The sequence below is a fragment of the Heptranchias perlo genome, chromosome 12 (genome assembly GCF_035084215.1).
Source record: "Heptranchias perlo isolate sHepPer1 chromosome 12, sHepPer1.hap1, whole genome shotgun sequence".
Lineage (NCBI taxonomy): Eukaryota > Metazoa > Chordata > Chondrichthyes > Hexanchiformes > Hexanchidae > Heptranchias > Heptranchias perlo.
Window position 1 is genome coordinate 8,816,709 of NC_090336.1, and position 25,982 is coordinate 8,842,690.

Sequence of the window (25,982 nt, forward strand, 5' to 3'; positions counted from 1 at the left end):
GATTGGTGGCATTGTAAGCAGTGTAGATGGAAACATAAAATTACAAAGGGATATTGATAGTTTAGGTGAATGGGCAAAACTGTGGCAAATGGAATTCAATGTAGACAAATGTGAGGTCATCCACTTTGGATCAAAAAAGGATAGAACAGGGTACTTTCTAAATGGTAAAATGTTATAAACAGTGGATGTCCAAAGGGACTTAGGGGTTCAGGTACATAGATCATTGAAGTGTCATGAACAGGTGCAGAAATAATCAATAAGGCTAATGGAATGCTGGATTCTCGGAGTAGGGGGCACAGTCTAAAAACTAGAGCCAGACCTTTCAGGAGTGAGATTAGAAAACATTTCTACACATAAAGGGTGGTAGAAGTTTGGAACTCTGTTCCACAAATGGCAATTGATACTAGCTCAATTGCTAAATTTAAATCTGAGATAGATAGCTTTTTGGCAACCAAAGGTATTAAGAGATATGGGCCAAAGGCGGGTATATGGAGTTAGATCACAGATCAGCCATGATCTTATCAAATGGCGGAGCAGGCACGAGGGGCTGAATGGCCTACTCCTGCTCCTATGTTCCTATGCATATTATTGGAACAATATAGAGGGAGGGTCTAAGCTATGCTGTACCTGACCTGGGAGTGCCTGATACGGTAGAGTACAGAAGACTTAATCTGATCTGATCCATACTGCACCTGACCTGAGAGCGCTAGCTGAGGCAGTGTAAAGGGAGCTTTAATCTTTATCTAATTCATGCTGTGGTTGACCTGGGAGTAATTGATGGGACAGTATAAAGTGAGCTTTATTCTGTATCTAACCCGTGCTGCATCTGACCTGGGAGTGCTTGATGGGGCAGGGTAGATGTCCTTTTACTCTGTATCTGATCTATGCTACATCTGTGATGTGGAGATGCCGGTGATGGACTGGGGTGGACAAATGTAAGGAATCTTACAACACCAGGTTATCGTCCAACAATTTTATTTTAAAATCACAAGCTTTCGGAGATTAGCCCCATCGTGAGGTGAATGAGTGAAAGATTCTCAAATCGCATATCTTATATCAGGCTGGGACAGCATCACGCCAATCAAAAGGTGTCGTTGTTGTTCAAACAGGCCAGTCACGGAGAACAGCACGTCCCAGTACACTGGATATACATTGTGTCAATTACACAGACAGAAAGAAAGAGACCCAAATGGCAGTGAGAGAGAGAGAGAGAGAGAATATTAAAACACATAACTTTTTTTTCCCCTTTTTGCTGGTGGGGTTACGTGTAGCGTGACATGAACCCAAGATCCCGGTTGAGGCCGTCCTCATGGGTGCGGAACTTGGCTATCAACTTCTGCTCGATGATTTTGCGTTGTCGTGTGTCTCGAAGGCCGCCTTGGAGAACGCTGACCCGAAGATCGATGGCTGAATGTCCTTGACTGCTAAAGTGTTCCCCGACTGGGAGGGAACCCTCCTGTCTGGCGATTGTTGCGCGGTGTCCGTTCATCCGTTGTCGCAGTGTCTGCATGGTCTCGCCAATGTACCATGCTCCGGGGCATCCTTTCCTGCAACGTATGAGGTAGACAACGTTGGCCGAGTCACAGGAGTATGAACCATGTACCTGGTGGGTGGTGTCCTCTCATGTGATGGTGGTATCCGTGTCGATGATCTGGCATGTCTTGCAGAGGTTGCCGTGGCAGGGTTGTGTGGTGTCGTGGACGCTGTTCTCCTGAAAGCTGGGTAATTTGCTGCGAACGATGGTCTGTTTGAGGTTGGTTGGCTGTTTGAAGGCGAGTAGTGGAGGCGTGGGGATGGCCTTAGCGAGGTGTTCGTTGTCATCGATGACATGTTGAAGGCTGCGGAGAACATGGTGTAGTTTCTCCGCTCCAGGGAAGTACTGGACGACGAAGGGTACTCTGTTGGTTGCGTCCCGTGTTAGTCTTCTGAGGAGGTCTATGCGATTCTTCGCTGTGGCCCATCGGAACTGTCGATCGACAAGTCGAGCATCATATCCCGTTCTTACGAGGGCGTCTTTCAGCGTCTGTAGGTGTCCATCGCGTTCCTCCTCGTCTGAGCAGATCCTGTGTATTCGTAGGATCACAATGTCTTCACCTTCGATAACCAGTTCTTTACCCAAACACACGGAACAGCCATGGGGACCAAATTCGCACCCCAATACGCCAACATTTTCATGCACAAGTTCGAGCAGGACTTCTTCACTGCACAGGATCTCCAACCAACGCTATACACCAGATACATCGACGACATTTTCTTCCTATGGACCCATGGCGAAGAATCACTGAAGAGACTACACGATAACATCAACAAGTTCCATCCCACCATCAAACTCACCATGGACTGCTCCTCAGAATCGGTTTCTTTCTTGGACACACAAATCGCCATCAAAGACGGGCACCTCAGCACCTCACTCTACCGCAAGCCCACGGACAACCTCACGAAGCTCCACTTTTCCAGCTTCCACCCTAACCACGTCAAAGTGGCCATCCCCTATGGACAGGCCCTGCGAATACACAGGGTCTGCTCAGACGAGGAGGAACGCGATGGACACCTACAGACGCTGAAAGACGCCCTCGTAAGAACGGGATATGACGCTCGACTTGTCGATCGACAGTTCCGACGGGCCACAGCGAAGAATCGCATAGACCTCCTCAGAAGACAAACACGGGACGCAACCAACAGAGTACCCTTCGCTGTCCAGTACTTCCCCGGAGCGGAGAAACTACGCCATGTTCTCCGCAGCCTTCAACATGTCATCGATGACGACGAACACCTCGCTAAGGCCATCCCTACACCTCCACTACTCGCCTTTAAACAGCCACCCAACCTCAAACAGACCATCGTTCGCAGCAAATTACCCAGCTTTCAGGAGAACAGCGTCCACGACACCACACAACCCTGCCACGGTAACCTCTGCAAGACATGCCAGATCATCGACACGGATACCACCATCACACGAGAGGACACCACCCACCAGGTACATGGTTCATACTCCTGTGACTCGGCCAACGTTGTCTACCTCATATGTTGCAGGAAAGGATGCCCCGGAGCATGGTACATTGGCGAGACCATGCAGACACCATGACAACGGATGAACGGACACCGCGCAACAATCGCCAGACAGGAGGGTTCTCTCCCAGTCGGGGAACACTTTAGCAGTCAAGGTCATTCAGCCACTGATCTTCGGGTCAGCGTTCTCCAAGGCGGCCTTCGAGACACACGACAACGCAAAATCGTTGAGCAGAAGTTGATAGCCAAGTTCCGCACCCATGAGGACGGCCTCAACCGGGATCTTGGGTTCATGTCACGCTACACGTAACCCCACCAGCAAAAAGGGGAAAAAAAAGTTATGTGTTTTAATATTCTCTCTCTCTCACTGCCATTTGGGTCTCTTTCTTTCTGTCTGTTTAATTGACACAATGTATATCCAGTGTACTGGGACGTGCTGTTCTCTGTGACTGGCCTGTTTGAACAACAACGACACCTTTTGATTGGTGTGATGCTGTCCCAGCCTAATATAAGATATGCGATTTGAGAAACTTTCACTCATTCACCTGACAAAGGGGATAATCTCCGAAAGCTTGTGATTTTAAAATAAAATTGTTGGACTATAACCTGGTGTTGTAAGATTCCTTACATTTATGCTACATCTGACCTGTGAGTCCTTTATTATGGCACTAAGTGCCTGAAACAGGGAAGTTCATTTCCTCTGTGCTGACATCATCGGCCCTGATAAGCACAAACATTCACATAAAATTCGTGACATTAAAGCTCAGATTGAAATCCTTCATGGCTCAAACAGTGTGCGATATAAATTACCTCCGTATCACACAACACACAAGACCGCAGCTTATCTAACTAGTTCAGTTTACCTCGGCATTCCGATGGGAATAGTATGATTGGTGCAGTGAGGAGAGATAAATGACACAGAACTGTACATTCACTGAGGGCGCAGTGCAGGTATAATCTCACCCACAACCATTTCAGAGCAAGCACTGTCCACAACACAGGGGCAGATTTTAACTGAGAGCAGGCGAGCGTCAAACCCGCCCAATGCCATCAGTTTGAGGCCCAGGCTATTTTAACTCCCAGGCCTCACTTACATCCCGCTGGACAGCTGCCCGTCTGAAACGAGTGGAAAGAGGTAGCTGGCCGGCTTCAGGTCGATCAAAATGGTGGGGCCCGGAGGTCGCACTCCCCCCTGCATCACGGTAAGTCAGGGGAGATCAAGGCTGTTTAGCAGGTGGGAAGGGGGGGAGCTCAGGGCAGCAGAGGCCCAGACTTTCCTTGTGGGGAACAGAGGAGCATTCCTCTTCCTCCTGGCCCTCTCAGAAAAGCTTTTGACTTAGGTTTGACTGAGGAGGGTGCCCACCATGAGTTCCCTACTCACTCGGCCATTATAATGCCATCGGGGTCCTCATGACCTCATCCAGGCTCGGAGGAGTTTAGATTAATTTTTCCCTCCCCATCATCACATAAAACTAAGGCCATCACTGAATCCCTTTCTCACACTGTCATTCAGTTGCTGAAGGGCTTAGCATTTCAAAACCTCCTTTTCTATTAATTCTCCTTTTCTAAAGGCAGTGACTCCAATGCGGGTACAGTTCCACGAGGCACGGCAAGCCCTCCAGTGCACTTGGATATTCCACCATGCCGGCATCACAGCTGAGTTTGATCCTGTTCTCGGTTTCACGGCAAATCTGACTGCTGGATTTTGTGATTCCGATTTTAGAACCGACTCCGAAAATTCCCATCCCCACATTGAGAGTTTCTCCATCCCGTCCCCCAGTGTAAACAAGCCAATGGGCTAGAAATTGCCTCACCGTTATTAATGGACAACTCGAAGAGCAAGTTCCAGGTACTGCACCTGCACAGTTAAACACTAAAATCCGGAACTTATTCTTCCTGATTCACCGGTGATGTGAAAACTTTGTGTTAAAGGGACCTCGTCGGCTGCAATCAATAGACCAGCGCTAACTTGTTCTCCTGCCCAACTGGAAACTAACCAATCTCAACACAAAAAAAGGTACGCTCAGAATTTTTAGGTCTAAACTAACTATTGATGACTGTCAAACAACCTATCTGGCACTGAAAATTAACTTTCAAAAATGTGGAGTCTCATTACTCCTGACTTTAATAGCTTTTGGACATTAAAAAATTTAAAAAAAAGATTTAAGAATGAAGACTTTTTTTTTTACTTTTTCATTCAGTCTGTTTTATTTCAGTCTTTATTTTGCTTTCACTCTCTCATTTTATTGTACATTTACTAACTTTATCAGGCACTTCCCGGTCTGCGCAGTTTATCAATTGAGTTTCATTTCCTGCTTCTCACTGCGTGGCTTGCTTTAAGCTGATTAGTTGAGGGGACGTGGAGATCCTTTCCCTGCTCACACAGCCTGGGAAAAAACGCTGATGTTATTTGAACTTGGATTTCAAGGAAGTTGCTTCGTGGGTGAATTTAAATCTAATGAGGGGCAGTCACTGCTGGTTCACTGCTCAGAGCAATTTACGGGCCAATGATTGTCAGACTGCAGGGCACAGTTTTTCCTCTGTAAAGCAATGTGCCAAGAACTTTCCAATTCATTATTCAGTGCCCTGGTGATGTGAGTGCTTTGCAATGATCCACTTTAATCCCCTATCAATCTCATTACTCCTCAGGAGCTCTCAGGAATGCCCAGTTCCAACTCTTCTGATCTTATCTCTTCCAAGCTGGTTTCATTATTTTGCTGTAATTTTTGTTAAATTCAGCCTGGTTTCTGTGCATTTCACTTGCAGAGTGTCAGACCGATGTGAAATGTTAATGCTGAAACTAAGTGAAGGTTGTGGAAAACTATAAGTTTTGCCTGACTAAATTGACTTTCTAATACACTTAAACCATAAAGCTGACCATATTAATGTAGAAATACTGAACCATAAAGGAAGCAAAGCATGATGGAATAAGTTGACCATGTTAGCTAACCAGCTGAAAATAATGAGAAGCTTAAAGTGTTCACGTTCCCAGCAAAGACACACAGAAGGGCTATTGTCTTTTTTTATGAGATAACTGTCTAACTAACAGAAATTAATGACCACATAGCCTTGAGACTAGGACAGTCTCTACTGATAAGGGAGCTGTGTTGCTAGGGCAACGTACCTTTCCCAGATCCTGTGAGAGGCCACCAAAAAAAAGCATGAGAACCCGAAGGGTGGGTTCCCTATTTTTGATTGACGAACCACTTGACCACTGAGAGTGTACATGTACGCCCATATTCAATGATAGACAGACATTACTGAATTAAGTGTATAAAAGATAACCGTTTCTTTGTTTGAATTGAAGATGTAGCCTCAACCTTTGCTTGAGGTGCTCTTCCCTTGTATACAAGCTTCTTGGTAATAAATTCTTACTTGTCTGAAAATAAGTGTTTGAAGTTAATGCGTTGTATATAATAGATAATTAAGTTTTCGACAAGGTGCAGGAACCAATAGCTCGGTTTGTGGGACAGGCCTCGTTTAAATTGAGTTGTGAAAGAGAATGTGATGATTTTCCACCTGATGTTAAATTACCCCCTTTAATCTTCACTCCTCACTCTGGATCTGTGACTGACAAGGTATGAAATCGCACCGCGATGTAACGTGAAAATTAGCAGTCTGAAGCTTAAATTGCATTTGGATGGTACTTCCAGCTGTTCACAGATTTTCGCAGAGCTTCGGAATATAAAAAGAAAGATTTTAGCACCTTCCATCAGCAAACCACCAAACTCGACTATTCCAATGTTCTCCTGGCCGGCCTCTCATTCTCTACTCTCTGTAGATTTCAACTCATCCAAAGCTCTGCCGTCCCATCAAGTCTCACTCACCCATCACCCCTGTCCTTGCCGACCTACATGGCCTCAAATTCTCATTCTTGTATTTAAATCCCTTGCCCCACCCTATCTCTGTAACCTCTTCCAGGCTTACAACCTACTCCCCACCCCCCCACCCCCACCCTGAACACTTCATTCTCTGACTCTGGCCTCTTGTGCATCCCCTCTCCTCCTTTCCCAACATTGGTGGCCGTGCTTTCAGCTGCCTAAGCCCCATGCTCTGGAATTTCCTCCCTAAACCCTTTCATCTCTCCATTTCCCTCTCCTCCTTTACGACCCCCCCCCTCCCCGCCTTAAAACCCATTTCTTTGACCAAGCTTTTGACCACCCCTTTTAATATCTGTTTCCTTGGCTTTGCATCGATTGTTTCTGATTATACGTCTGTGAAACCCCTTGGGATGTTTTACTACATTAAATGTCGACTATAAATTCCAGTTGTTGTTGTTTCTGCAGCAAAGGCTGATTTCACCAACCTGTACTTTGTATTCTGATGCTACTTCAGGTTCCTTTCTAGAATAGAACCAATTTTATGTTTTTTAACCAGTTATTTTCTTCGGCTCAGTATCACTGACCACTCCTGTAAGCCGATTTCACATTCTCTATCATCTGGACCACATCTTTATTGTCCAATATCTAGTTAAGCAATAGCTTGACCATAAGGCTTGCTGCATATACCAGCTACTGTAATCTCACATGTAGCACCATTCGCATTCTTCTGCTTTTAAGGAAAGTGAACTGAAAAGCACTCTAGTGAAATAAGACATGATTGTAATCAAAAAAATTGATTAATTTTACATAAAATATATAAATAAACAGAATACAGTTTTCCCAGTGATATCTGTTATCTTCCTATTAGTCCTTGTTCAATGAAAACAATGACACAACTCTGCCACTATTCTAGGTGAAAACTCGCTTTCAAGCTAGTCGTTCTTAAGCTAACTGGACCTGCCACCCTGCTCTATTTAGCCTCAATGCCCTCTCTCTTCCAATGATGTCAATAGACATGTACTCCATTGGTGATAGGATTTTCAATGCAGTGGTACCTCCTCTTGTTCTTGAAGTCTGCCTTTCACTATGTGCCAGCGTCTCCTGCAAGAAGAGTGTAAATGGGTGAGCGTGAGCCCTGCTTAAGGTTTGTGAGACAGCTTGGTGCAAGTATGGGCAAAATGGGGGAAGTAGTTGTGAAGGTAGTAGCAAGTGTTGGGTGTGTGAGTGCAAGCAGAATGAGGTGCAGTGAAGTATCCCATTGTGATTGGAGGACAGGATTGGGAAGCAGAGGAGGGAAGGATTGCTAGTGTTGGGGGCTGTGTAGAGAGTAAGAGAGGCGTTAAAAGGTACCTTGACAATCCTGGTGAGGTCGTTAAATTTCTTCCTGCACTGCGACCAGGTCCTTGGAACTATGTGCTGGCACTGTCCGTCCAGTCAGTTCTCTCCACTGCTGCTGGCTAATTTATCGGGGCACCTGCTGCCCATCTGAAGAACCTCCTTCCTATTCCAAGGAACAGAGTGTCTTACGGCCAAATTTGCTGATGATACAAAGATAGGTGGAAAAGCAAATTGCAATGAGGACACAAAGTGTCTGCAAAGGGATATTGACAGGTTAAGTGAATGGGCAGAAATTTTGCAGATGGAATATAATGTGGGAAAATGTGAAGTCATCCACTTTGGGAGGAAAAATAAACAAGTAAAATATTATTTGAATGGAGAAATACTTCAAAATGCTGCGGTACAGAGGGATCTGGGTGTCCTCGTACATGAAACACAAAAAGTCAACATACAGGTGCAGCAGGTAATCCGGAAGGTAAATGGAATATTGGCCTTTATTTCTAGGGGGGGTGGAGTATAAAAGCAGGGAAGTCATGCTACAACTGTACAGGGTGCTGGTGAGACCACACCTGGAGTACTGCGTACAGTTCTGGTACCCTTATTTAAGAAAGGACATACTTGCATTGGAGGCAGTTCAGAGAAGGTTCACCAGGTTGATTCCGGGTATGGAAGGGTTGTCTTATGAGGAAAGATTGAACAGGTTGGGTCTATACTCATTGGAGTTTAGAAGAATGAGAGGAGATCTTATTGAAACGTACAAGATTCTGAGGGGACTCGATAGGGTAGATGCTGAGAGGATGTTACCCCTCATGGGGGAATCTAAAACTAGGGGGCATAGTCTCAGAATAAGGGGTTGCCCGTTTAAGATGGAAATTAGGAGGAATTTCTTCTCCCAGAGGGTCGTGAATCTTTGGAATTCTTTACCCCAAAAAGCTGTGGAGGCTGAGTCATTGAATCCATTCAAGGCTGAGTTAGACAAATTTTTGATCAGCAAGGGAGTTAAAGTATATGGGGAAAAGGCGGGAAAGTGGAGTTGAGGTAAAAATCAGATCAGCCATGATCTCATTAAATGGCAGAGCAGGCTCAAGGGGCCGAATGGCCTACTCCTGCTCCTATCTCTTATGGTCTTTTATGGTCTCACCTCAGCAGTTGAATCAGAGAAAGAGGGTGCCCTGCCCGACGCCATGCTGCCTGCTGCCTCTGCAATACATAGTCCGCTGACCACCTGTGAAAGGTGTACCTCCCCTTTAAGGACTGCAGGTTGCCTTTAAGTGGTGGGAGGCCCGCAGTATTCCCGCCATCCCAAACGACGAGTTGTTTATAAGCAGCGCGATCAGCGCTGGCAGTTCACCTGTTGTATTTAAATAAGGCCAGACCACCAAAGTCAGTCAGGCCTCCCACTGATGGCACCCCCATCTGATGTGATCCAGAGGTGAATGTGTAACAGCTAATGAATAAACAGTGTGTTGAAGTGGCGGGGTGACCCTGGACAATGGTGAAGTCTCACTTTCTGAGGCACAACCTTTGAAGGTTTTACAGTTTTACAAGACACTTCCAGCCATTATGTGCTCCACATATAAATCGTTATTCTTCAGATGTACTGGAGTTTGCTTCCCTGAGGACGCAAAGTTTTCCAACAAAGCTCATTAAAAATGCAATGATGAGAAAAATGTGATGTATTTTTAATGAAAGCCATCATTGTGAATGGGTATAATGTGCTATCCTTCAATAAGTCAGTTCAATAACTGTAATTCTACAAAGACTGTGGCACAGCATCCACTTCTGTATTATCAACACAACTAAATTCTCCGACAATAACTCAAACCAAAGCTGCAGTTAAATTTAACAACAATTATCATCTTTATGACACTAGCAAGACATTTTATTTTCACACCTTCATATGGAAATTAATCTCCTTCTATAAAAAAGAAAAAATGTTCAGATACCTCAAAGAGGTGTGTGTTTGTAAGACGAATATATTACATTTGGTTCAGCAGTATCTGTTAAATTACTCCTTATAGCAAAGTATTTTTTATTTAAAAATATGTTCTAAATGTAATTGTACTCATAACACAGGCCTGGTGTAATCCAGCTATTACTGATCAGAGTGAGGTTTCTGATTCTATCCCTCTGATCAGTACGTATACCAAATGTAACCAACAGAGCTCACTACAATAAAATCTAAGATCATCAAATCCAATTCTCCCATTTCATGAAGTCCAAATCTCCCAGTATCATTAAATCGAATTCTCCTAATGTCACCAAACTTAAATCTCCCAATATCACCAAATCCAAATCTCCCAATATTACCAAATCCAAATCTCCCAATATTACCAAATCCAAATCTCCCAATATTACCAAATCCAAATCTTCCAATATTACCAAATCCAAATCTCCCAATATCACCAAATCCAAATCTTCCAATATCACCAAATCCAAATCTCCCAATATTACCAAATCCAAATCTCCCAATATCACCAAATCCAAATCTCCCAATATTACCAAATCCAAATCTCCCAATATTACCAAATCCAAATCTCCCAATATTACCAAATCCAAATCTTCCAATATCACCAAATCCAAATCTTCCAATATCACCAAGTCCAAATCTTCCAATATCACCAAATCCAAATCTCCCAATATTACCAAATCCAAATCTCCCAATATTACCAAATCCAAATCTCCCAATATTACCAAATCCAAATCTTCCAATATCACCAAATCCAAATCTTCCAATATCACCAAATCCAAATCTTCCAATATCACCAAATCCAAATCTTCCAATATCACCAAATCCAAATCTCCCAATATCACCAAATCCAAATCTCCCAATATTACCAAATCCAAATCTCCCAATATTACCAAATCCAAATCTCCCAATATCACCAAATCCAAATCTCCCAATATTACCAAATCCAAATCTTCCAATATCACCAAATCCAAATCTCCCAATATTACCAAATCCAAATCTCCCAATATCACCAAATCCAAATCTCCCAATATTACCAAATCCAAATCTTCCAATATCACCAAATCCAAATCTCCCAATATTACCAAATCCAAATCTCCCAATATCACCAAATCCAAATCTCCCAATATTACCAAATCCAAATCTTCCAATATCACCAAATCCAAATCTCCCAATATCACCAAATCCAAATCTCCCAATATTACCAAATCCAAATCTTCCAATATCACCAAATCCAAATCTCCCAATATTACCAAATCCAAATCTCCCAATATTACCAAATCCAAATCTCCCAATATTACCAAATCCAAATCTTCCAATATTACCAAATCCAAATCTTCCAATATCACCAAATCCAAATCTTCCAATATCACCAAATCCAAATCTTCCAATATTACCAAATCCAAATCTTCCAATATCACCAAATCCAAATCTTCCAATATTACCAAATCCAAATCTCCCAATATTACCAAATCCAAATCTTCCAATATCACCAAATCCAAATCTCCCAATATAACCAAATCCAAATCTCCCAATATCACCAAATCCAAATCTCCCAATATTACCAAATCCAAATCTCCCAATATCACCAAATCCAAATCTCCCAATATTACCAAATCCAAATCTTCCAATATCACCAAATCCAAATCTCCCAATATTACCAAATCCAAATCTCCCAATATTACCAAATCCAAATCTCCCAATATTACCAAATCCAAATCTTCCAATATTACCAAATCCAAATCTCCCAATATTACCAAATCCAAATCTCCCAATATTACCAAATCCAAATCTTCCAATATTACCAAATCCAAATCTCCCAATATCACCAAATCCAAATCTCCCAATATTACCAAATCCAAATCTCCCAATATCACCAAATCCAAATCTTCCAATATCACCAAATCCAAATCTTCCAATATCACCAAATCCAAATCTCCCAATATTACCAAATCCAAATCTCCCAATATTACCAAATCCAAATCTCCCAATATTACCAAATCCAAATCTCCCAATATTACCAAATCCAAATCTCCCAATATCACCAAATCCAAATCTCCCAATATTACCAAATCCAAATCTCCCAATATCACCAAATCCAAATCTCCCAATATTACCAAATCCAAATCTTCCAATATTACCAAATCCAAATCTCCCAATATTACCAAATCCAAATCTCCCAATATTACCAAATCCAAACCTCCCAATATCATCAAATCCAAACCTCCCAATATCATCAAATCCAAACCTCCCAATATCACTAAACCTAAATCTCCCAATTTCATCAAATCCACATTTTTCAGTATCTGTAGCTGGCTAGATCGTCAAATATCACTAAACCCAATATTTCAATATCACCAAACCTAAATGTCCCAAGATCTGCCAAACCCAAATCTCCCAGTATCATCAATGACCATCTTCAACAAGAAAAGGCCAACCTCCTTCCTTTATCTTCAATGGAACCAGCATCAGCGAGGCCCTCATCATCAACATCATGGGTTTCACCATTGACCAGATGCTTAACTGGACCGGCCATATTAGCACAATGGCTACAAGAGCAGGACAAAGGCCAGATACTCCCTGACAAGTGGCTCACTTCCTGACTCCTCAAAGCCTCTCCATCATCTATATGGAACAAATCAGGAGAGTGACGCAATACTCATCATTCACCTGGATTGTTGCGGCCACAGTAATACTCAGGACGTTCGACACCATTCAGGACAAAGCAGTTTCCTTGATCGGTGCCCCTGCAACTGGACTCAATATTCACCCCCTTCCCCAACAGTGAACCGTGGCTGCAGTATGAATGATCTACAGGATGCACTGCAGCAACTCGCCAAGCTTAATTTGACAGCACCTCCCAGACACGCAACCTCCACCAACAAGAAAAACAAGAGCAGCAATGTCATGAGAAAACCATTACCTCCACATTGCCCTCCAAGTCAGAAACAATCCCAAGTTGAACATTAATAGCTATTCCTTCATCGTCACTGGGTCATTATCCTGGAATGTTCTACCTAACACCATTGTGGATTGAGGATTGGTTAACGGACCGAAAACAGAGAGTAGGGATAAATGGGTCATTCTCAGGTTGGCAGCTGTAACTAGTGGGGTGTCGCAAGGATCCGTACTTGGGCTTCAGCTATTTACAATCTATATTAATGACTTTGATGAAAGGACCGAGTGTATTGTATCCAAGTTTGCTGACGCTACAAATGTAGGTGGGAAAGTGAGCTGTGAGGAGGACACAAAGAGTCTGCAAGAGGATATAGACAGGTTAAGTGAGTGGGCAAGAAGGTGCTAGATGGAGTATAATGTGGGGAAATGTGAGGTAGGAGGAATAGAAAAGCAGAATATTTGTTAAATGGTAAGAAACGATTAAATGTTGGTGTTCAGAGAGATCTGGGTGTCCTCATACAATAAACATAGAAAGTTAACATACGGGTACAGCAAGCAATTAGGAAGACAAATGGAATGTAGGCCTTTATTGCAAGGGGGTTGGAATACAAGAGTAAGGAAGAGTTACTACAATTGTACAGGGCTTTGGTGAGACGAGTACCTGGAGTACTATGTATAGTTTTGGTCTCCTTTTCTAAGGAAGGATATACTTGCCTTAGAGGCGGTGAAAGAAAGGCTCACTGGATTGATTCGTGGGATGAGAGGGTTGTTCTATGATGTGAGATTAAGTAAAATGGGCCTGTAGTCTCTGGAGTTTAGAAGAATGAGAGGTGATTTCTTTGAAGCATGTAAGATTCTGAGCGGGCTTGACAGAGAAGATACTGGGAGGCTGTTTCCCCTGGCTGGGAGAATCTAGAAAAAGGGGTCATAGTTTCAGGATAAGGGGTCGGTCATTTCAGACTGAGATGAGGAGGAATTTCTTCACTCAGAGGGTTGTGAATCTTTGGAATTCTCTACCCCAGAGGGCTGTGGATGCTGAGTCAATGAGTATATTCAAGGCTGAGATAGATAGATTTTTGGACTCTAAGAGAATCAAGGGATATGGGGATCAGGCAGGAAAGTGGAGTTGAGGTTGAAGATCAGCCATGATCTGATTGAATGGCGGAGCAGGCTCGAGGGGCCGTATGGCCTACTCCTGCTCCTATTTCTTATGCTCTTATGTTGTGGGACCACAAGGACTGCAGCAGTTCAAGGAGAATGCTCATCACCATTTCCTGAGGGTAACTAGGGGTGGGTAATAAATGCAGCCTTGCCAGTGTCACCCACATACCATGAACAAGTAAGCAAAAATCCATTCACTAAATAATGCTGTTTCTGACTGACCAGTGGAAAACTGTTACAAACAATTTAAACCCATTAGAAAACGGGATCCAGTGTGTGCATCACCTAACCAAGGATTGCATGTCCTGCAGCATCACAGGTTAGTGTCAAAATTTCCAACAAATGGCAAGTAACCTCAAGGGGTCCCAGAATATGTCTTTACCAAGCTGAAAATCATAGAATGATACATATTCCGACACAGAAGGAAACCATTCTGCCCACTGTGCCTGTGAGAGTGCTGTTGGAGCCATCTCTTCCAATCACATTTCCCTGCTCTTTACCCATTGCCTTGATTATTTTTCCTCTTAAATGCTGTGATTGATTGAGTTTCAACAGCCACTTGTGGTGATTCATTCCATATCCTCGTGTGAAAAAAAATCTTTTAACTTCCCCCTTTGCTTATGTTGTGACAAAACCCTGAGTCCATTTCCGTTAGAATTCTCCCTTAACCTTCTCTGTGAATAAACAAATAGTTTTTCAAGTCTTTCATCATAACTGATTCCTCTCATCACTCGTGTCATCCCCCTAAATCTACTGTCCATTGCTCAAATACCCATGGATAAAGGGCTGCTCAAAACAGCAAACAATATTCAATCTGGGGCTTAACCAGTGTCTTGTCCAGATTCACATCACCTGCCTGGACACAGCTGGCAGATTAACATAGCAGCCTTGGCTAGACCAGCTCACATGTACTCAGCCTACTTTTGCTTAAATTTAGCACTGTCGAAGGATTTTAAATGACTCATGAGAAACAAGTACACAGAGGTACCAGGAAAGCTGCAATATTCAGCACTCCACCTTTATAAATATCTTTTCTGGACACAGTGGATGATAAGTGGACGTGTGCTCACTGCAAACTGACAACATCGTTTGTGGCCTCAGTTCTATCCTGACAACCAGCATTCAAATGTGGGCTTTGACTGATTTATCAGTGCTCGTTGAGTGCAGGATAAAACATTTTAACTCTTTTATTTCATGAGTTGAATAAGATTACAATTATACCAACTACGTAAAAACTATTTCAAATAGTTTAGGAAGCAAAAGACTTCTGGCCTGTACAGTGGTTATATGCAAAGGTATTTATATACAAATATCTGTGAAATGCGACACCCTTCACAATAACACAACAGATCACATCCCTCAGGATGCAGATAGCACACGCCCGCAACACTGATATACCACGACCTTCCCAACTACACTGATATACCACGACCTTCCCAATAACACTGATATACCACACAATTCCCAATAACACTAATATAACACACACTTCACAATAACACTGATATACCATGCCCATCACAATAACACTGATATACCACACCCTTCCCAATAACACTGATATACCACACCATTCCAGTAACAGTGATATACCACAGCCTTTTCAGGAACACTGATATATCGCACCCTTCTCAATAATACTAATATAGCACACCATTCCCAATAACACTGACAAACCACACCATTCCTAATAACACTGACAAACCACACACTTCACAATAACACTGATATAACACGCCATTCCCAATAACACTGATACACCAAGACCTTCCCAATAACACTGATATACCACACCCGTCACAATAACACTGATATACCACACCCGTCACAATAACACTGATATACCACACCCGTCACAATAACACTGATATACCACACCCGTCACAATAACACTGATATACCACACCCGTCACAATAACACTGATATACCACACCCGTCACAATAACACTGATATACCACACCCGTCACAATAACACTGATATACCACACCCGTCACAATAACACTGATATACCACACCTGGCACAATAACACTGATATACCACACCCTTCCCAATAACACTGATATACTACATATTTCCCAATGACAATGATATACCACCCCTTCACAATAACACTGATATACCACACCCATCCCAATAACACTGATATACCACATCTTTCCCAATGACACTGATATACCACACCCTTCCCAATAACACTGATATACCACACCCTTCCCAATAACACTGATATACTACATCTTTCCCAATGACAATGATATACCACCCCTTCACAATAACACTGATATACCACACCCATCCCAATAACACTGATATACCACCCCCTTCCCAATAACACTGCTATACCACACCCTTCCCAATAACACTGATATACCATGCCCATCATAATAACACTGATATACCACACCCTTCCCAATAACACTGATATACCATGCCCATCACAATAACACTGATATACCATGCCCATCATAATAACACTGATATACCACACCCTTCCCAATAACACTGATGTGGAGATGCCGGTGATGGACTGGGGTTGACAATTGTAAACAATTTTACAACACCAAGTTATAGTCCAACAATTTTATTTGAAATTCACAAGCTTTCGGAGGCTTCCTCCTTCCTCAGGTGAATGTTGTGGAAATGAAATCCTCGAATACCTTCGCATTTATAAATCACAGAACAATGCCTGATGATTACAGACAGTGTTTCCAACTGCCCGTTGCCACGGCAATCACAGTGTGCAACAGAGAGGTGTTACCTGAAAGGCCACCGAATATACAAACCACCAAAAAAAAAGAGAGAGAGAGAGGCAGAAACAAACATAGAAAAGACAGCAAATGACCCGTTATATTAAAAACAGATAACATTTGTTCGCTGGTGGGGTTACGTGTAGTGTGACATGAACCCAAGATCCCGGTTGAGGCCGTCCTCATGGGTGCGGAACTTGGCTATCAATTTCTGCTCGACGATTTTGCGTTGTTGTGTGTCTCGAAGGCCGCCTTGGAGTATGCTTACCCGAAGGTCAGTGGCTGAATGTCCTTGACTGCTGAAGTGTTGCCCGACTGGGAGGGAACCCTCCTGTCTGGCGATTGTTGCACGGTGTCCGTTCATCCGTTGTCGCAGCGTCTGCATGGTCTCGCCAATGTACCATGCTCCGGGGCATCCTTTCCTGCAACATATGAGGTAGACAACATTGGCCGAGTCACAGGAGTATGAACCATATACCTGGTGGGTGGCGCCCTCTCGTGTGATGGTGGTATCTGTGTCGATGATCTGGCATGTCTTGCAGAGGTTACCGTGGCAGGGTTGTGTGGTGTCGTGGACGCTGTTCTCCTGAAAGCTGGGTAATTTGCTGCGAATGATGGTCTGTTTGAGGTTGGGTGGCTGTTTAAAGCGAGTGGAGGTGTGGGGATGGCCATAGCGAGGTGTTCGTCGTCATTGATGACATGTTGAAGGCTGCGGAGAACATGGCGTAGTTTCTCCGCTCCGGGGAAGTACTGGACGACGAAGGGTACTCTGTTGGTTGCGTCCCGTGTTAGTCTTCTGAGGAGGTCTATGCGATTTTTCGCTGTGGCCCGTCGGAACTGTTGATCGATGAGTCGAGCGTCATATCCTAGTAAGAACGGGATATGATGCTCGACTCATCGATCGACAGTTCCGACGGGCCACAGTGAAAAATCGCATAGACCTCCTCAGAAGACTAACACGGGACGCAACCAACAGAGTACCCTTCGTCGTCCAGTACTTCCCCGGAGCGGAGAAACTACGCCATGTTCTCCGCAGCCTTCAACATGTCATCAATGACGACGAACACCTCGCTATGGCCATCCCCACACCTCCACTACTCGCCTTCAAACAGCCACCTAACCTCAAACAGACCATCGTTTGCAGCAAATTACCCAGTTTTCAGGAGAACAGCGTCGACGACACCACACAACCCTGCCACGGTAACCTCTGCAAGACATGCCAGATCATCGACACAGATACCACCATCACACGAGAGGACACCACCCACTAAGTGCATGGTTCATACTCCTGTGACTCGGCCAACGTTGTCTACCTCATACGTTGCAGGAAAGGATGCCCTGGAGCATGGTACATTGGCGAGACCATGCAGACGCTGCGACAACGGATGAACGGACACCGCGCAACAATCGCCAGACAGGAGGGTTCCCTCCCAGTCGGGGAACACTTCAGCAGTCAAGGACATTCAGCCACCGACCTTCGGGTAAGCGTTCTCCAAGGCGGCCTTCGAGACACACGATAACGCAAAATCGTCGAGCAGAAATTGATAGCCAAGTTCCGCACCCATGAGGACGGCCTCAACCGGGATCTTGGGTTCATGTCACACTACACGTAACCCCACCAGCGAATAAAAGTTATCTGTTTTTAATATAACGGGTCATTTGCTGTCTTTACTATGTTTGTTTCTGCCTCACTCTCTCTGTTGTTTTTTGGTGGTTTGTATATTCGGTGGCCTTTCAGGTAACACCTCTCTGTTGCACACTGTGATTGCCGTGGCAACGGGCAGTTGAAAACACTGTCTGTAATCACCAGGCATTGTTCTGTGATTTATAAATGTGAAGGTATTCGAGGATTTCATTTCCACAACATTCACCTGAGGAAGGAGGAAGCCTCCGAAAGCTTGTGAATTTCAAATAAAATTGTTGGACTATAACTTGGTGTTGTAAAATTGTTTACAATAACACTGATATACCACACCCTTCCCAATAGCACTGATACACCACTCCCTTCCCAATAACACTGAAAAACCACACCATTCCAGTAACAGTGATATACCACAGCCTTTTCAGGAACACTGATATTTCGCACCCTTCTCAATAATACTAATATACCACACCCTTCCCAATAAGTCTGATATACGACAGCCTTCCCAATAACACTGATATACCACACCCTTCCCAATAACACTGATATACCACACCCTTCCCAATAACACTGATATACCACACCCTTCCCAATAACACTGATATACCACACCCTTCCCAATAACACTGATATACCACACCCTTCCCAATAACACTGATATACCACACCCTTCCCAATAACACTGATAAACCACACCCTTCACAATAACACTGATAAACCACACCCTTCACAATAACACTGATAAACCACACCCTTCCCAATAACACTGATATACCACACCCTTCCCAATAACACTGATATACCACACCCTTCCCAATAACACTGATAAACCACACCCTTCACAATAACACTGATAAACCACACCCTTCACAATAACACTGATATACCACACCCTTCACAATAACACTGATAAACCACACCCTTCCAATAACACTGATATACCACACCCTTTCCAATAACACTGATATACCACACCCTTCCCAATAACACTGATATACCACACCCTTCCCAATAACACTGATAAACCACACCCTTCACAATAACAATGATATACCACCCCCTTCAAAATAACACTGATATACCACCCCCTTCCCAATAACACTGATATACCACACCCTTCACAATAACACTGATATACCACCCCCTTCCCAATAACACTGATATACCACCCCCTTCCCAATAACACTGATATACCACACCCTTCACAATAACACTGATATACCACACCCTTCCCAATAACACTGATAAACCACACCCTTCCCAATAACACTGATATACCACCCCCTTCCCAATAACACTGATATACCACACCCTTCCCAATAACACTGATATACCACACCCTTCACAATAACACTGATATACCACACCCTTCCCAATAACACTGATAAACCACACCCTTCCCAATAACACTGATATACCACACCCTCCACAATAACACTGATATACCACACCCTTCCCAATAACACTGATATACCACACCCTTCCCAATAACACTGATATACCACACCCTCCACAATAACACTGATATACCACACCCTTCACAATAACACTGATATACCACACCCTTCCCAATAACACTGATAAACCACACCCTTCCCAATAATACTGATATACCACACCCTCCACAATAACACTGATATACCACACCCTTCCCAATAACACTGATATACCACACCCTCCACAATAACACTGATATACCACACCCTTCCCAATAACACTGATATACCACACCCTTCCCAATAACATTGATATACCACACCCTTCCCAATAACACTGATATACCACACCCTCCACAATAACACTGATATACCACACCCTTCCCAATAACACTGATATACCACCCCCTTCCCAATAACATTGATATACCACACCCTTCCCAATAACACTGATATACCACACCCTCCACAATAACACTGATATACCACACCCTTCCCAATAACACTGATATACCACACCCTTCCCAATAACACTGATATACCACACCCTTCCCAATAACACTGATATACCACACCCTTCCCAATAACACTGATATACCACACCCTTCCCAATAACACTGATATACCACCCCCTTCCCAATAACACTGATATACCACACCCTTCGCAATAACACTGATATACCACACCCTTCACAATAACACTGATATACCACACCCTTCCCAATAACACTGATAAACCACACCCTTCCCAATAACACTGATATACCACCCCCTTCCCAATAACACTGATATACCACACCCTTCCCAATAACACTGATATACCACACCCTTCACAATAACACTGATATACCACACCCTTCCCAATAACACTGATAAACCACACCCTTCCCAATAACACTGATATACCACACCCTCCACAATAACACTGATATACCACACCCTTCCCAATAACACTGATATACCACACCCTTCCCAATAACACTGATATACCACACCCTCCACAATAACACTGATATACCACACCCTTCCCAATAACACTGATATACCACCCCCTTCCCAATAACATTGATATACCACACCCTTCCCAATAACACTGATATACCACACCCTTCCCAATAACACTGATATACCACACCCTTCCCAATAACACTGATATACCACACCCTTCCCAATAACACTGATATACCACACCCTTCCCAATAACACTGATATACCACCCCCTTCCCAATAACACTGATATACCACACCCTTCCCAATAACACTGAAATACCACACCCTTCCCAATAACACTGATATACCACACCCTTCCCAATAAGTCTGATATACCACACCCTTCCCAATAACACTGATATACCACACCCTTCCCAATAACACTGATATACCCCACCCATACCATTAACAGTGATATTCCAAACCTGCCACTATAACAATGAAAATTAGAGGCAAGCGGACCAATTGGTCGTGAATGTAATCCCACAAACATGCGGACATTAACTGCAAACCTCCTCACCTCCAGGACTGCAGGACAGTGCTGTAAGAAATTTCATATCCTCAGCAGAACAGGGAAGGTAACATATTACATCCCTCTGCCTTTTCTTCGAACCTATACCAACAGACCATCTAACAGAAATACAGAGAAACAAATGGGTATTTCCCGGCACAAGCAATGATTTTCAGGATTCGCATGGTGTCCTGTTCCTTATCCCAGAAGCAAAGCGAGTTGGCAGCACTCATGCCAGCTGTCTCTCATCCTGGAATGCTTGCTTGCACGGTGAAGCCTCTCATCCTAGGTCCTCGTTCCTTCCACCTACCATTAGTACCTTCCATTCCATGGATCCTGACAGGCCGTGACTGGGGGATCTGGGGACTGCAGCAACCAATTAACACAGTGCATTCCCCCTGCAGGGAACACCCAGCCAATGGAAGAAAAGAAAGAAGGACTTGTAATTATTTCGTGCTTTTCATGACCTCAGGACGTCCCAAAGCCCTTTACAGAGAGTGTAGTCATCGTTGTAATGCAGGAAGAATGGCAGCCATTTTGTTCACAGCAGGGCCCCACAAACAGCAATGTGACAATGATCAGCTGATCTGTTTCAGTGATGTTGATTGAGGGATAATTATTGGCCAGGACATCAAGGAGAACTACCTGCTCTTCTTCAAAAAAAAAGTCTTTTAACTTCCCCCTTTGCTTATGTTGTGATAAATCCCTGAGTCCATTTCCGTTAGAATTCTCCCTTAACCTTCTCCATGAATAAACAAATAGTTTTTCAAGTCTTTCATCATAACTGATTCCTCTCATCACTCATGTCATCCCCCTAAATCTACTGTCCATTGCTCAAATACCCTTGGATAAAGGGCTGCTCAAAACAGCAAACAATATTCCAACTGGGGCTTAACCAGTGTCTTGTCCAGATTCACATCACCTGCCTGGACACAGCTGGCAGATGAACATAGCAGCCTTGGCGAGACCAGCTCACATGTACTCAGCCTACTTTTGCTTAAATTTAGCACTGTCGAAGGATTGTAAATGACTCATGAGAAACAAGTACACAGAGGTACCAGGAAAGCTGCAATATTCAGCACTCCACCTTTATAAATATCTTTTCTGGACACAGTGGATGATAAGTGGACGTGTGCTCACTGCAAACTGACAACATCGTTTGTGGCCTCAGTTCTATCCTGACAACCAGCATTCAAATGTGGGCTTTGACTGATTTATCAGTGCTCTTTGAGTGCAGGATAAAACATTTTAACTCTTTTATTTCATTAGTTGAATAAGATTACAATTATACCAACTACGTAAAAACTATTTCAAATAGTTTAGGAAGCAAAAGACTTCTGGCCTGTACAGTGGTTATACGCAAAGGTATTTATATACAAATATCTGTGAAATGCGACACCCTTCACAATAACACAACAGATCACATCCCTCAGGGTGCAGATAGCACACGCCCGCAACACTGATATACCACGACCTTCCCAATAACACTGATATACCACGACCTTCCCAAAAACACTGATATACCACAACCTTCTCAATAACACTGATATACCACACCCTTCCCTATAACACTGATATACCATATCCTTCTCAATAACACTGATATACCACACCCTTCCCAATAACACTGATATAACACACCCTTCCCAGTAACACTGATATACCACACCCTTCCCAATATCACTGATATACCACACCCTTCCCAATAACACTGATATACCACACCCTTCCTAATAACACCGATATACAACTGCCTTGAATTGATTTGTACTGCTGTTGCAACTTTTAAAAAATACTATTTCCACCTCGGGCCTCTAGATTGAGATACATGGAAATTCCTTGGATTTGTATATCTACTGGTGCAAACATTGGTGTAAAATTGGTGTGGAAACAGTGCAAGGAACTGATCCAGCACTTAACTTCTGTGCAGCCTATTAAATGAAATGTTCAGCCTGAGCTAATCAGGGGAACACTGGGGACAAAAAGGTAAGACAGGAACACTGTTTGTTTCTTTCATTTCTCTCTCAAATTACTTAACTGCATAACTTACCAAAATGTTACTACACTTGGCACTTGAATATTTATAATTCTGTTCATCTGTGTCCAGAGAGCACGAGGGCATGGCACCAAGCCAGAGGAAAAGAATGCACAATTTCACTCGTTCAGACCTCTCGGCCCTCCAGGGGGCACGGAAGGCAGGACAAACAGACCCCTGGGTGTGGATGCCACCAAGTCATCCAGGAATTACCCTGTGCCGCCTGGAGGAAGATGGCACTGGCACTAACTGCCACCTTCCTCACCCACAGGACTGCAGAACAGTGCTGCAAGAAATTCCATATCTTCAGTAGGGCAGGCAAGGTAACATACTGCACACCTCTCCCTTTTCTTCCTTGCCTAACCTATAATAACAGGCCAGTGAACTGAAATACTGTGAACCAAATGGGTATTCCCTGGCACAATAGTCAAGCAATGGCTTTCAGGATTATATTGTGCCTTTAACATAGCCAAACCTTCCAAAACACTTCAGAGAGGTCTCGTCACAAAATGAATGCTGAGCCAAAGAAGCAGAAGCAAAGTGAGTTGGCAGCACTCATGCCAGCTGTCTCTCATCCTGGAATGCTTGCTTGCACGGTGAAGCCTCTCATCCTAGGTCCTCGTTCCTTCCACCTACCATTAGTACCTTCCATTCCATGGATCCTGACAGGCCGTGACTGGGGGATCTGGGGACTGCAGCAACCAATTAACACAGTGCATTCCCACTGCAGGGAACACCCAGCCAATGAAAGAAAAGAAAGAAGGACTTGTAATTATTTCGTGCTTTTCATGACCTCAGGACGTCCCAAAGCCCTTTACAGAGAGTGAAGTATTTTTGAAGTGTAGTCACTAATGTAATGCAGGAAATGTGGCAACCATTTTGCACAGCAAAGTCCCACAAACAGCAATGTGATGATGACCAGGTAACCTGTATTAGTGATGTTGTTTGAGCAATTATTATTGGCCAGGACAACGCGGAGATCTCTTCTGCTCTTCTTCGTAAGAGTGCCATGGAATCTTTTACATCTACCTGAGAGGGCAGACAGGGACTCGTTTTAACGTCTCATCCGAAAGACGACACCTCCAACAGTGCAGCACTCCCTCAGTACTGTACTCAAGTTTTGTGAGAAAGTGCACAAGTCTGACATTTGAGACAGCATGACGATGAATGTTAATCCTTGACTCCAACTCTGGCCCAGCAGTTGTGTTGGAGATATGGGAATCACTGTGCCCTCGCTGGTCTTTTTGAGAACATATACCGTTTCTGATTTAACATTTCTATGTGTTCTTTAATCTGTCCCGTAGCTTTTAACAACAACAACTTGCATTTATATTGTGCCGTTAAAATAGCCAAATATTCCAAAATGTTTCAGAGAGGTCTCGTCACAGAATGAATGCTGAGCCAAAGAAGCAGATATTAAGAGAGGTGACCAAAAGCTTGGTTACAGAGATGTGTTTTAAGGAGGGTTATAAAGGAGAGGAGGGGAGTGGAGAGGTGGAGAGGTTTAGGCAGAGGAATTCTACAGCTTAGGACCTAGGCAGCTGAAGGCATGGCTGCCAATGGTGGAGCGAAGGGAGGGGGGCCAGAGTCAGAGGAACAGAGAGTTCAGAGGGCTTGTAAGGCTGGGGAATGTTATTGGGAAGGGTGTAGTATATCAGTGTTATTGGGAAGGGTGTGGTATATCAGTGTTATTGGGAAGGGTGTGGTATATCAGTGTTATTGGGAAGGGTGTGGTATATCAGTGTTATTGGGAAGGGTGTGGTATATCAGTGTTATTGGGAAGGGTGTGGTATATCAGTGTTATTGGGAAGGGTGTGGTATATCAGTGTTATTGGGAAGGGTGTGGTATATCAGTGTTATTGGGAAGGGTGTGGTATATCAGTGTTATTGGGAAGGGTGTGGTATATCAGTGTTATTGGGAAGGGTGTGGTATATCAGTGTTATTGGGAAGGGTGTAGTATATCAGTGTTATTGGGAAGGGTGTGGTTTATCAGTGTTATTGGGAAGGGTGTGATATATCAGTGTTATTGGGAAGGGTGTGGTTTATCAGTGTTATTGGGAAGGGTGTGGTTTATCAGTGTTATTGGGAAGGGTGTGGTTTATCAGTGTTATTGGGAAGGGTGTGGTATATCAGTGTTATTGGGAAGGGTGTGGTATATCAGTGTTATTGGGAAGGGTGTGGTTTATCAGTGTTATTGGGAAGGGTGTGGTATATCAGTGTTATTGGGAAGGGTGTAGTATATCAGTGTTATTGGGAAGGGTGTGGTTTATCAGTGTTATTGGGAAGGGTGTGGTATATCAGTGTTATTGGGAAGGGTGTGGTTTATCAGTGTTATTGGGAAGGGTGTGGTTTATCAGTGTTATTGGGAAGGGTGTGGTTTATCAGTGTTATTGGGAAGGGTGTGATATATCAGTGTTATT

The 25,982-nt window shown here is 43.6% G+C and overlaps 1 protein-coding gene across 1 annotated transcript; it reads left to right on the forward strand.

The window, feature by feature from the left end:
* Nucleotides 1-10,380: 10,380 nt before the first annotated feature.
* Nucleotides 10,381-12,504, forward strand: LOC137328127 (proteoglycan 4-like). The gene has a single exon (XM_067994306.1). It carries the CDS (start codon nt 10,381-10,383, stop codon nt 12,502-12,504), a length of 2,124 nt encoding a protein of 707 aa, XP_067850407.1.
* Nucleotides 12,505-25,982: the final 13,478 nt, after the last annotated feature.

What these genes read in the sequence shown, in the direction of transcription:
- LOC137328127 (XM_067994306.1), top strand. Translation starts at nt 10,381, where the DNA reads ATGAAGTCCAAATCTCCCAGTATCATTAAATCGAATTCTCCTAATGTC.